This window comes from Heterocephalus glaber, unplaced genomic scaffold (genome assembly GCF_053883595.1).
Source record: "Heterocephalus glaber isolate CG9 unplaced genomic scaffold, H.glaber_assembly_v1.0 deba00000122, whole genome shotgun sequence".
NCBI classification, from domain to species: Eukaryota; Metazoa; Chordata; class Mammalia; order Rodentia; family Bathyergidae; genus Heterocephalus; species Heterocephalus glaber.
The window spans coordinates 28240685-28255547 of record NW_028258138.1 but is presented as its reverse complement, the minus strand read 5'-3'; the positions used below and the strand labels follow the sequence as shown (position 1 = coordinate 28255547).

At 38.2% G+C, this 14863-nt stretch overlaps 1 protein-coding gene across 1 annotated transcript; it reads left to right on the top strand.

Annotated features, from left to right (window-relative positions):
* The first annotated feature begins 3560 nt into the window (after positions 1-3560).
* LOC110348634 (uncharacterized) lies at positions 3561-10886 on the top strand. The gene is made up of 5 exons (XM_087213844.1): positions 3561-3830; positions 5002-5126; positions 5894-6025; positions 8238-8382; positions 9816-10886. The coding sequence occupies exons 2-5, from the start codon at positions 5100-5102 to the stop codon at positions 10043-10045; spliced, it is 534 nt and encodes a 177-aa protein (XP_087069970.1). The 5' UTR covers positions 3561-3830; positions 5002-5099; the 3' UTR covers positions 10046-10886.
* The last annotated feature ends 3977 nt before the right edge of the window (positions 10887-14863 follow it).

Below are 14863 nucleotides of genomic sequence, written 5' to 3'. Positions count from 1 at the left end.
GCCTTCTGTCAGTCCCTGGAGCACACCAGTTTTTATCATCCCCCCAAAATCAGGAAAATGGAGGTTAATAGAAGATTTGAATGCAGTGAATGCTAGCCTCCTTCCAATGGGAATTTTACAGCCAGGGCTCCTAAACCCAAGTACTATTCCATAAGAATAGCCAATAATTGTTACTGATTTAAAAGATTTTTTATTTTAAATATTCCTTTGTTTCTAGGAGATAGGACATGTTTTGCTTTTTGTGTTACAAGTATAAATTTTCAAGAACCTTATGAAAAGGTTTCAGTGGACACTTTTGCCCCAGGGAATGGCAAATAGTCCTACATTTTGTCAGCTGTTTGTGTCTCAGGCTTTGCAGGCCACTAGAAGGAAATTCCCTCAAATATATTGGTTGCATTTCATGGATGATATATTGATAGCGTCTGATAAACAAGAGACTCCTTACAGGCTTTGCCCATGCCAAATGGGATTTACTTAAATTTGGCCTTTCTGTAGCCCCTGAAAAGGTATAGTTGTCTGCTCCTTATCAATATCTGGGCACTCTGGTAGCTGAAAGAATTATAAAGCCTCAAAAAGTGCAAATTTGAATTGATAAATTAAAAACCTTAAATGATTTTCAAAAATTCTTGGGAGATATTAATTGGCTAAAACCCCTAAATTGGGTATTTCAGTCTTTCAGTTACAACATTTATATAGCATATTACAAGGAGATTCAGATTTATATTCACCCCGCAACTTAACTACAGAGGCACAAGAGCTATAGTTAATTGAGAAAAAGCATTCATGATCAACAGGTTTTTAGAATTAACCCTGATTACCCTGTGTACTTGTTTGTACTCCAAACTCCTCATTCTCCCACGGGACTACCTGGACAGTGCTATGATAAACAAGTTTTTCTTATGGAGTGGTTATTTTTACCTAATCAATTGGTGAGGGTACAATTGTATGTGGAACAAATTGCAAAGGTAGTTTCCACAGGACAAAATAGGGCCTGTCAAATATTTGGATTTGAGTCTCAAGTTATAATTTTGCCATTAGATAAGACATAAATGCAATCTTTACTACAAACTGCTGTCTACTGGTAGGTTGCATTTGCAGATTTCATTGGCCAAATTGATAATCATTACCCAAATGACCCCTTGCTATAATTTTTTATGCAACATGAATTTATTCTCCCTGTAATCCAAATCTCAACCCCTTAAGGAAGCAGTGACATTTTTCACAGATGGCTGCTCTAAAGGGAAAGCAGTAGTGTGGAGTAAAAACTTTCAACATGTCATTTTAACTTCTGGCCTTTCAGCTCAGAGATCTGAATTAACAGTCATTCTTTATGTAATAGAGAATTTTCCATCACAGACCTTAAATATTGTGACTCTTCCTATGCAGTTTACTTAATTCAGGGCTTAGAAAATGCCATAATTTGTTCCTCATTGGAACCAAAATTACTAAATTTATTTCTAAGCTTATGAAAAGCTATCCATGAACAGACAGCATCATTTTTTATTAAACATATTTGATCACATTCCAGTTTACCTGGACCTTTATTATATGGTCATTATCAGGCTGATATGTTAACTGGATGCATTTCAGCTTTTGAACAAGCTAAAACATCACGTGATTACTTTCATCAAACTCTAAAGCTCTGAAAAGACAGTTTTAGACTTACTCATGCTCAGGCTGGACATATAGTCACAGCCTGCTCTTCATGTCAAAAAAATTCCATGACCTATGCCTCTAGAAGGGATTAACCCTCATGGCTCAAGTAGCAATATGATTTGGCATATGGACATAACTCATGTCCCCTGATTTGGAAGAACTAAATTTGTTCATGTTTCTATTGATACATACTCTCATATGATTCTTGCTATTTGCCATGCTAGGAAAGAGTCATTATGTCCAACAGCACTGTTTGTCTGCTTTTGCAGCCATGGGGGTCCTTGATGAAAATATGTATACAAAGATCTTTACCTCAAACTGATAGAAGCCATATTTCACAAACCTACTGTCAATATTTTAGCGCTTCAGTTTTCAGAGCTCTGAATTTTTCAAATTTATTTCTTTACATTGGCTTATCATCCCTGTCTTGGAATTCTTGTTTACTGACTGTAACTGCCAAAGTTTTATTTATCTTTTGTCTTCTTGCTTTTTTGAGACAGGGTCACATTTTGTAGTTCAGGCTGTCAATGTACTGACCATTGTCTAGGCTGGCCTCAAACTCTCAACCATCCTCCTGCCTCGGCCTCCTGAGTCTTGAGGTTACAGGCATGAACCACCATGCCCAGCTGTTGTCAAGGTTTTATAGCATTAAATAGTCTTGTGTAATTGTTCTGTCCCTTGGTTAATGTTTAATTTCAAAGTGAAGTTTTTATTTCATTCTACTTTAATTCAATATGTTTCATAGTAGCTGTGACATTTTTCCTTTTTTATTCACCTTTTGCTTTCTATTCTTATACTACTGTATTTTACTATAGAATCTGTGATTCTCTCTGACTTTATCTTGGTAGGCTAGGCCAGAAATGCACCCTTTCTTTCCATCACTCCACAAAATGTCAATCTCCTACTTGCAGAAACATATGGATATGCTACTTTGTATATTAACCAAAGAATGTGTGAAAGCGAAAGATTATCCTGGGCTCTCTGGGTGACAGACTGGAGATGTGACAGTATAAGCAGAGGTTAGAGTGATGCTCCTTGAAGAAAGGGAAGAATAGATGAGGACTGCATGCAGCTTCTGAAACCTAGAAACCTCTGCCCCTGGAAAATGATAACCACAGAGAGAACTGATAGGGTAAAGGAGGCTGCAGGAGGATAAGCCACTGCCTGGGACTCATGGTAATTACTAGAGAGAAAACAGTTTGACCTTAAAAGATGCAGTATGTTCTACACACAATGGAAGGTAAAATAACGCTGTCTCAGAGTTCAAACTCTATAGGACACAAATGTTCCAAAAGACAGACTGGGGGCTGGCACAGAATCATGAAGAATGAGACTGTCAGCCACAAGAACAGAATTCCTGATGAAGACCAGGTTTGGTGTAGTCAAAACTGAGTCTCTCCCAGCTATCAGGGAAGTGATGAAGAAGAGTGGCAAAGGAGACAGGTTGGATTGGGAAGACACATGAGAATGTACACAGTAGCAGGAGAAATTTAATAAGTGCTGGAACTGTTTGGATTTATGAGGTGCTCTCAAATATGCACCTCTATTATAATATGTATCTGACGTGTATTTCCAAATAACTTCAATAGTAATGCTATGATGTAATATTTACTAATTTCCATGATAGAAGCATGGTTCTAAGCCTAATCCTCTCTGGTCCTGCCATATCCTTGGGGTTGGGAAGATTCAGAAGTACAGTATCCCTAGACACATCAAAGGATTTCCTTTGTTTAATCAATATCATCTATTACATTTTGGGTATGAAAGTTCAAGTCAGTGACAGATGAACATAGGCAATAGATTAAGCAATCCTGCAGTGCTGTGAATACGAGTGGGGTCCTGGAACACCATGGATGTCATCAATAGGTCATAGAACCCTGCTGAGGCCTTAGTGATAACTGGTATCATACCAACCAGGGTATCATACTGAGCGTTACAAAGGACAGTGATCTGGTAAACAGATAGTGTCTTATTTGCTACTTATTTGCTATTTTTGGGGGGGTGTATACATTTAATTTCTTATCGTTTCTAATAACTCTCTGAGAACAGTCTCAGACTCTTACTTGATATCAGCAATTCTGCAAAGAGTTGAACCATGAAACATAAAGAGAGGAAAAAACACCAGAAGAAGAAACTCTTAAAACAACCTGTGAAAAAGTCAAGGGGTACAAGAGGTATGTATTAGCATATTCTCAAGGAATAGGGAACCAGGAATTGCCTTCTAAAAACAAGGAAAAGAGTGAACTTCTAGTTTGTGGTGGAGGAGCAGAGGAGAGAAAGATGAAGAAAAGAAGTGACCAAAACAGGGAAGGAGAGAGATATGTATGCCTTCACAAAGGCTCATGTAGTCTGAGAGTAAAGAGAAGGTTCAGATGATCCAGGTCTTGTCACTGTGCCTTAGGCTTGGGGCTGCCAATTCAGTCACTCTGAGTCACTCTCATCCTTCATCCAGACTATTTTTTTTCTTTAAAAAATGTGTTTTCTGCCATTTGACTTCTTCCTAAGGGTACTGGGAAAGTAAATGAAATTTAAGTTTTCATAGTACCTTTTCCCTTTTGATGAAGAAACTGGCTCATAGAACTGAAGAAAATATTTTTTAAAATAGGTAGAAATGGTGTACAAAAATGACTATAAAGTCACAAATAATTATTTACTCAGAGTAAAAAGCTAGTTTTGTTTCAGACTATGAAGATATGTCTCCAGAACTTTAAAATTAATTTTATTGGTACAGTGTAGGTATACATAATGATCATATTCATCATAGGAAATTTGGACCTGTACATAATATATCTTGATTTTTTTCCCATTCCCCTCCCCTGCCTTCAACCCTTCTTCCCCTCCTTACTTACAAAGCTTTATTACCATTTTATCTTTCTTTTCTCGTATTTGTTTCCTTTCCCTTCCTTCCTTTCCTCCTTCCACCTCACTAGTTCCTCTTTTGTACAATTTCTTCCTATTTCACAATAGTTATAAGACATTTTGGTCCTTAGTTACACTTTCAGTTTCTCACAGTAGAGAAACAATCTTTGTATCCATTTCACTTAAGAGTATGCTCTCAAGGTGCATCCATTTACCTAGAAATGTTTTGAGTTTAACCTGCTTTATGGCTGAGTAGTATCCCATTATATAAAAACACCACATCTTTTTTATTCATTCATCAGTTGATGGGCATTTTGGTTGTTTCCAAAATTTAGGTATTACTAACTATAGCACTACAAACATAGGTGCGCATATATATGGCTGTGGCATGATGCTTTTAGTGCTTTTGCAAAGATACCCAGAAAGGGGATAGCTGGGTCAAATGAGACCTCTAATCCTAGTTTTGTTTTGTTTTTCTAATTCTAGGTTTTTGAGGAATCTCCTCACCGATTTCCACAGTGGTTGCCAGTCTACATGCACACTAACAGAGGAAAAGGGTTCCTTTGTACAGAGGGGCTGGAAGAATGTTCTTGTCTTTATTTTACTTTCAGGTACATCAGTATATATTCAAACATGTCAAGTGTAAGCCATGAAATATGCAAAGCACATACCCATACTTACTCATACACACACAAAATACAAAAATAAACCAAAGCATGATAAATACTATCTAACATAATTATCCACTTACTGTATACCAAGTCTGATTATTTGCCTCTCAAAAACACCTTACAACCTGACTTCACTAGAAGATTCCAAGCTCTAATAACTACTATGCATAGAATCAACTGCTAGCATGTTGATGAGCGGGTCAACAGGACAATTGCCTCAATGAACTAATTCATGGGCTGAGACAAATACTGTCATCATTAACACATCTTTCACAGAGACCCAGGGCTATCAACGTCCTAGACTGGAAAAGCAGAGTACATGGAGAGAGACAGAGGCTTCTATGGCCACAGAAGTGGCATTTGTCACTTTTCATTTTCTTTGGTAGGAGATACAATCACAAGATCAAAGCTAACTACAAGGTAGCTCAATAACTAGAATACAATGGTCTGTCCAATTTGAAAGGTGGAAGCAAGCAGTTTCTGCACCAATGAAACTTTGTGCAAATGTAATGATCTGCAACAAGTACTGACAAAATAAATACTGCTCTACATTTAAAATTTTACTAATAGGAGCCATATTGTTTACCCTTGAGGATGGAGGTAAAGTGTATTCAGTGAACATGTAAATAGTAGACTCATTATATGTTTTACAGTAGATACACATAAACACCAAAATAGAACTGTATCTTTTTTATTTCATTTCTCAGGAAAGTTGGATTTACAAGATGTTCTGCAGGGTAGAGCCAAGGACCTGGCCTATACTCAAGGCCACAAAGTGGCGGATAGTTCTTCCTCAACCTCAGGGGACTTCTCCTATGAAGACAAATTCTTGGATGCAGGTATGGAAGGGGAGTACAGAAGGGGAGGTAGGGTCTAGGAATATCTCAGAATTGAGTTGAATAGTTCTGAACATCAGTTGATACAAGGGTACTCAGCCAGAAAGAAACTGGAAATAATCAGCAGTGGAAGCAATAAATGTCAAAGGGAAAACACATGAGAGGACTTCAGGAAGCCCAGGATCATTGGAGGACTTGGCTCTGCTCAGGAAATAGTAGGAGAGTGCCCGGGAGGATAAGACCATGATCAGAGTCACATAGGAACAGTATGTCAGTAGGAACTAGGGAAAAGCATGGTAGACTGTCAGGAAAGAAGAAGCCCAGAATAATAGGATCCTCAAAAAAATCTTACTTAAAACACATTAAAAAGATAGCCAGTCCAAGAACACAGCACATCCACTTATTGTCCTAGCCAATATTCACACATGTGTTCCTACACAAACCCATCTGCATTGCTACTTATTTTTCTCATTTTCTTATAATCTTTCACATGCGCATGAATTCAATACTTTCACTTTTTGACCCTACCATGCAAATAGTAATAATTACTCTGACTTCTAGATGACCTTAGAAACCAGGAGCCAGTCAGGAGATAAATTTGTGTAAATAGAAGTGCAAAATATATACTTTTTGTCTGGATCATTTTTGCTCATCCTTATATTTATGAATGTTATCCATGTGGCATATGATTGCAGTGTATATTGTCATTACTCCCTATATTCCATTACATGGAGAAAAAATTTATTCATTGATTATACTTTGCTGGGCATTATGAACAGGAACAGGGACATAAGAAGATCATGAATATTTAATTTCTTCAAACACAAAAATTTACCAAATCTTTTGTTTGAGATTAAGAATCTCTAGGAAGTAAGATGTAGACAAAGTATGAAATATGTAGAAGGCGGCAAGCAATATGAAACAGTACCAAGTTTGAGGGGCATAAGGCACCTTGAGGGCAGGATCCCTGTAGAAACACAGAGGACCGAAGTGCAGCAGTTCCTGCCCAAGTAAGACATCACTGTTCAAGACGCAGTAAGTATTCCTGGGAGAGGACGCTGGACAAGATGGCTTTGGAGAATAGCAGAGGGTGAGCAGAATGGAATCAGCTATTTCAGGTATAATCTCTTGATTACTCTGCTCCCATTTTACAGACAAGTTCATTCTCAAAGGTCTGAGGTGGAACAGAGGTGGAGCAGACCCCGTTTGTTCAACAACTGAATAAATGACCACTTTTCTCCAAAACTGCCCAGGTTCTGTTTCCAAAACTCACCATGTTCATTTTTCGATCTCCCAAAAGTTTATTTGAAAAATGAAGGGTGAAGGGGTAAGGGAAAACCTAGCTCTCTAGAGCAAACTTGAGCCAAAAAAAGAAAAGATAAAAAGAGCAAAAATTAAAAATACACCCTGGGTTTGGGAAACCCAGGGTGGGCTACTGTGAAGAGTAAAGATAGCAAGCTCCTCCAAGTTTCTGGTCTTCCTCATGATGTCCATATCTTGTGGAGCTCATAGGAAGTTCTACATATGGGGTCCAGAGAATCATCTGTCACTGCCCTGGAGTCTTGTAATTTACAGGTCCCTCCCACTTCTCTAGTCAGTTTGCCACATTCCACCTCCTATATCAGAAGGTTAAAGATCCAATAGAAATGTGGAAGCACATTTCTGAAAGATGAATTGGGATCAAGTCTATAAAGTCTTCATTTGAATGCTTAGCTGTGCCATGCCCAGTTCCTAGAGAACCATCTAACAATTTGTATCTTTGCATGCAGGTTCATCTTTTACTCATATTCACATCAACCTTTCCATGTATATGACTCTACATTCACCAAAATAAATGAGTCAACATTCACAATTCCTCATGAAACTTGTACTCCACAGCCTTCACTGGCACAATTTATTACCAGGAAATTGAGCCAATAAAAATAGCAATAGTAATAATATCTAACCACTAGTGAATGTATATCATATTTTAAACATATTTGAGTTCCCAATATTCTGTATACATCTCTAGAAATATATAGAAGATACCCAATCCCAGTGATACCCACCACATACATAATTTTAATAAGTTCTCTTTAATTTCGTGTGAGGAATTACCATGGGTGGTAACAATGGCAGAAACAAAATATCTACTCAATATATGTTTCAAAATGACACAGACTCAGACTATGCTATGTATCAATATTTTTGTTGCTTCTGTTTTCTTCCACTTCAGAACTGGACAACTCTCCAGAGGATACCACTGAGACACATGATGAGATGGTCCCAAGTTCAAATCTGGATGCAGGAGAGAATTTCTGTCTCAGAACATTTGCCATGCATCTCTTCTTCAAGCAAGTGCATTCCTATGGACGAGGATGGTAAGGCAGATGCAAAGGTGACCTGAGCTTGGACAAGAGGTGCAGCTGAGCAGCCTCCCAACCCCATTCACTTCCTTTACATACACGAAAGGTCTTCAGGGAAGAGGGATGAACACTGACTCCTCTGGGGAGGGGCACATAGGAAATCTGCCTTCTAGAGGAGGACAGAGTTCCTCAGCACACATTTTCATGTGGACACTGGGGCCACTGTGGGTGAGGCAGTGGCCTATGTGATGTGCAGGAGGTGGGATCAGAGTCTTCCCCTTCAGATCAGTGTATAAACTCAGCTCACACTCACATGTCACACTCCTTTGTACTAAGTACAGACCATTTCTTCTCCTTTTTATCTTTCTCATAAATATCTCGTCTCTCCCTATTTTCCCAGTATCAGTGTTACATAGGTACAGCCTTATGCCCACATTCCAGAAGTCATTCTCAGACCCACTCACCATTTTACACCTTAATCCTGTAAATAACTTCATATCACCTCACACAGATAAACTATTACCTCACATGGATAACCTGTTTTAATTTCATAATGCTACTAGTAGACAAAATACTAGAAAACTCTTGTGCCCTTCTAATATGTATATGTTCTCACACAAAAGTCACTTCTTCTACCACGCCTTCAGCCCTTCACAGAGCTGCATGTACTGAGGTCATAAACACTTCCTCCAATGTGTAAGGCTATTGTCACACCATCTACCAATATTCACAATGAAATCACATGTGCTATCTCATACCGTATCAGACACACACACACACACAGACACATCACTATCTGCTTTTGCCAGTCCAGACAGTCACCAAAGGTATACCAGGATATATGTACGTATACATACATATACAGATTCTGCCCCAAAAATGTATACACACTTTAGGAAAAGAAAAACTTGTATAAATATTTTAATACTGCATATATTGAGATATAATGAGATTAATGCAAGTTATCTTTGGGCACTACAATTACAAGAGGTGCTCAAAGTTGAGCCCATTAGCAGTGAACTGCTGCTTGGGTGATCTTGGTTATTGAGATTGCTACATATTTGTTTTCAATTTCTTCCCTAAGAGCTGACAATGTAGTGGATTTCCTGCAATCTACAACATCCTCTATGGTGCCCCTCATTTGGGTAATTGAAAAACATACTATTTTTCTTTTCCTGAAGTGTATATACATTTTTTGGCAGACTCTGTATATGTATGTATACACACATACATGCACATGTCTATATACATGTGTGTACATACATAATTTATAGTAGTTGCCTTACACAACTCATTTTCCACGTAGGATTACAAGGCATGTACATTACATGACACAAAACCACACACAAAATATGACCCCACCCCAGGACATTTTCATGGCCATCTTATCTCATTATTTTTGAAGCTTTCTTTTCCAAATACCAACATACTACCTCAATATGTTCCAGGTCCTGGATCCTCCAAGAGGCTTTTAAATCAAGATTTGATGGAGAAGAAGAATTTCTCCTTCATGGCACATCCTCATTTACCTTCCTCCTTGGCCAATAACTCCTTAGAGTCTGCAAGATCTACTGAAAAGAAAAGAGTCCTGAATGTTTACTATCAGCCTGTCATAATGAAAAGGGGTATGGCTTCCTTGGGGATACAGAAGATGATTTGGAGCCCCCCGCAAAGATGACAAGAATAGCAAGAATGACCTTTCCTGAGAAGATCCCTTCAAAAGCCAGCCTCTCTTCTGTGTGCCTAAGAGACGTCCTAACTGACAGGGAAAATGGCCTGCCCGGGGAAGGCCAAGAGGAAAGGGAAGAGGCTGAGAATCGGGCCCGGGATTTGGGGCTGGAGGACCTGTATAGTGGCTTTAGGTGCATGGGCTGCGACCAGGTCTTCCCCAACTTGCGGATGCTTAAGAAACACCTGGAGGATGGGGATGAGGGTGGTGCTTCATGCCTTAGTCTTGCATTTGCCAAACCAAGGAACAAAATGAAGCAAAGCAAGAGAATCACAGAGGGGGAGAATAGGAATATGACAACATCTGGAGGTGATATGGAGATACTTTTGAGGTTCTTGTTACTTTGGGATTTTGTAGTTTTTTGTTTTATTATTATAATAAATAGAAATTAAATCACATGTTTCTGGAAGTAATAAATTAGAGGCAATAACTCAAGAGGGCACCAGAAAACTTTTCCATCCACAAAATAGCAGAAAAAATAAGCATCTTCACAACCTAAGCCTTTGGTTAGTTTTTTTCATTCCATCTCTGTTCCCTCACCCACATCAGCCTGCTGTTTCCAGAATGGGTCTCAATCTTGATGATACAGGTTGACCTGAAAGAGAAGTTCACCACATCTGCCCCAAATCTGAGAAGCTGACAGAGAAGGTCTGGAGACATTTGAGAAAGCTGCAGACTTGGTGGCTGTCATCTGGCAACATCAGCCACAATGCAGCTATCCATGAATGATAGGAATCTTCTAAGGGTTAGTATTAACTGAGTGTTTTCTATGACTAAAGCACAATGAAAGTAGAAATCAACAGCAACATAAAAGGAATTGAAAGCAGTACATGTGAAAATTTAAATTGCACCTCATAATTTAAAGAAAAAAATTATGATGGAAGTTAGAAAATTGTTGGAACTAATTAATAAAAATATCCTACATCAAAACCAGTGAATCATAATGGAAATTTTATAGAATTTTATAGAATAAAGATGAATATATCTCTATATTGTCTGGTACAGACTAAATTTTTTAATTGTGCTGTTCAAAATTTTACTGTCTTAGGAAAATTTTTCTATAGAAGCTTTTAATTAAGTCACATTAAGAGATAGTGAATTTGAGGCCAGCCTGAACTAGATACCAAGACCCTACCTCAAAAATAAAAAGAGGACTCCTGGGAAGATGGCAGACTGGTAAGCAGCAGACAACAAGTCTCTCTGAGATTTGTTGTCCTGACACTGGAATATAGCAGTGCAAAGAGGAGAATGAGGAGGCAAGTGAGTCCCACCGGACCGAGGAAGGATCTGAAGAGAGAACTGAAGTCTACAGGGAGAGGGAAGAGAGACTTTAACAAAGAGGAGGGAAGTACCAAGCAGTGTTCTCTCCCAGAGCCCAGACTCTCTGAAAGGGAATGGTGGGCCAAACCTGCACAGTGACTACTGATAACCCCAGTGGCTTCCACAGAGAAACACACCAGTGGAACAGAGCAGTGGACAAACCAGACTGCAGCAGCTGGTGAGTTATGCAGGTTCAGACCTCACCCAGGAGAGGGTGATTTGCCGGTAGCCATCTTGGAGGGGGGCCAACTAAGCTCAGAACTCAGAACAGCTGTGGGCAGACTGCATCGCATGGCTCCCAGTCCCTCAGTTTCAGGGAGCAGAGTTCAAGCCAGCAGGAGACACATAGACTGTTGTAGGCTCAAGGAATCTGATTTCAACCTCATAGCTGGAAACTGGCCTGAACTTCAGAGGAACTAAAGGGGCAGACTGGGTGGGATTATCCGCTACCCCACCATGAAGCTGCAGCTAGCTTGCTGGGATTTATCAATTTGGCTCTGGACCCTGTTTGCCTACATTGCGTAAGAGTGATAGCAATGATACACGTTGAATTGGATCTTTGGATTTTTAAAAATCTTTTCTTTGTTTTTCTTTTTTCCCCCTTTCTATTTCTTGTTTCTTAGTTATTTCTTGTTTCAACACAGTTTCTAGTTTGTTTTTGTTCTGTTCTATTCTTTTAAAAATTTTTTTCCTTTTCTTTTTCCCACCTGTCTTCACCAGTTTCCTAAAGTTCATCCTCCAGCCTCACTTCTGACCTCTTTGTATTCTTCTGTTTCTGTTTTTTACTCCCTAACCCCATTTAAATCCTTCCCCTTAAAGGTAAAAATGCCATATTAAGGGCTACAGTTTGTCGTTTTCTAGGCTGTATTTGATGCTTTTGTTATTATATATTGTACTACTTTAGCCAAGGTGACATAATTGTGCTAATCAGTTGTTCCTCTTGGTATACCAAGACTGATATTGCCTAAGGGTCTTGAAAAAACCTGGTAGCTGGGCCAAGTAAGCAGAAACTTCTTATCCCCAATAAATTGAAGAGATAGGATCCTGCAACACATTCAAAACCCAAAAGATAGCTACATCTGGAAGATGCTTCTGAGAAGTAGTCATTTCCTAAGGGTTTTGAATACTGGTGATAAAGCTACTCACTATAAGCAATTTACAAGCATCGAGTCAGGAATCAAATTTTAAAATATAGAAAATGAGAAAACACTTAGACAAGATGCAACCCCCACAAACTTTCAGCTCACCAAAGGCAAACCCCAGGGGCAAGGAAGTGGAACAGTCCAAAAACCACCCATTTGGACTCTCTGAAGTGGTAACAGCAGAAATAACAAGGCAGATGAGTGAGGCTCTAGAAAAAAATCAAAGCAGAAATAATTTTCCTAGTAACTACAGACATGGCAACCAGAATAAAAGATACAGATTAAAAAATAGAGGAACTCAGGAACATGAAGGAAGCCATGAATGCCCAGTATAGGAAAGAAATGGAATCCATGAAACAGATTCAAACAGATATCTAGGAGATTAAAAATTCCATTGAAAGTATACATAGAAGAATGAGCCAATATGAGGACAGAATATCAGATATAGAAGATAATATTGCAGTTAGTGATCATGAAAAGAGAGATTTATTAAAAATAGCAAGGGACCACAAGAAATCAATCCAGCAGCTGCTAGATGATGGAAAGAAGAATAACATAAGATTGATTGAAGTCAATGAGAAAGTAGGAGATAGTGTAGATGACATAAAAAAACAGTTCTCAGAAGTAATAGCAGAAAGCTTCCCAAATAGGGGAAAAGAATTTGACATACAGATAAGTCAGGCATATAGGACTCCAATTAGCCATAATAAAAAAACTTTCCCCAAGATTCCAGAAATTCAACACAAGGACAGAATATTAAAAGCTGTTAGAGAAAATAAACAAATCACCTATAAAGGAAAGCCCATCAGAATCACAGCAGACTTCTCAACAGAACTCTCAAGTGAAGGAGAGCTTGGAGTGAAGTATTTCAAGCCCTAAAGGAAAACAACCTTCAACCCAGATTGATGTACCCTGTAAAACTATCCTTTAAAATTGACGGGGAAATAAGATACTTCCATGACAACATGCAACTGAAAAAATTCATGACCACTAAACCAGCACTCCAAAGTGCTCTGAAAGATGTTCTAGAAAGAGACAATAAGGATTACAAATCCATGAACGCCAACAGAATGAATCCATCAGGCAAGGCAAGAAATTAGACAGAACAGGAAAGAAGGAACCCAACAGCAGGAAAATAACATGACAGAGATAAGACAATATATATCAGTTATAACCATCAATGTTAATGGTCTCAATTCAGCAATCAAAAGAAACATGGGCATAATGGGTCAAGAAGCAAGATCCAAAAATATGCTGCATACGAGAAACACATTTAATTGAAAAAAAAATTCATAGACTAAATGTCAAGGGATGAGAAAATACTCCATGTTACAGGAACCCAGAAAAAAGCAGGGGTAGCTATTCTATTTGCAGACAAAGTGGATTTCAAGCCAAGGTTGATTAAGAGAGACAACAAAGGTCACTACATCCTGGTAAAGAGAACAATCCAAGAGGGAGATCTAACAATCATAAATATGTATACACCAAATAGCAGCACATCCAACTATAAAAAACAAATGTTAACAGACATGAAAAATATAAGCACTAATACAGTTGTAATGGGGGACCTCAGTATTCCACTGTCACAAATAGATCAACTAGATGAAAAATCAACAATGAAATATTAGAATTGTACCAAACTTTTGAACAAATGGATTTAGTAGATGTCTACAGAGTGTTCCATCCTGCAACATTAGAATATTCTTCTTACCTGCACATGGGACTTTCTCCAAAATTGACCATATGCTACCTCATAGAATTTGCTTAAGTAAATGAAAAGGAATTCAAATAATCTCAGGCATATTATCAGACCATAGTGCAATGAAATTGGAAATCAAAAACAAAAGATACCACAAGAATATCATAAATACATGGAAATTAAATAACCCCCTTCTGAACACCCAGTGGGTCATATATGAAATTAAAGAACAAATCAGAAAATTTCTACAATTAAATAATAATGACAGTACAACATACTGGAACTTATGGGACACAATGAAAACAGACCTATGAAGGAAATTTATAGTGGTGAATTCCCATATCAGGAAAACAGCCCAGGCTCAAATAAACAACCCAATGTTGAATCTCAAGCTTCTAGAAAAAGAAGAGCAGGTCAAACCCAAGCTTGTACATGGGAGGAAATCATAAAAATCAGAGCATAAATTAATGGAATGGAGACTAAGAGAACAATACAAATAATCATTGAATCAAAGAGTTGGTTCTTTGAAAGATTAAAATTGACAAACCCTTAGCCAGCTTTATCAAAAAACGGAAAGAAAAGACTCAAATCCATGCAATTAGGAAT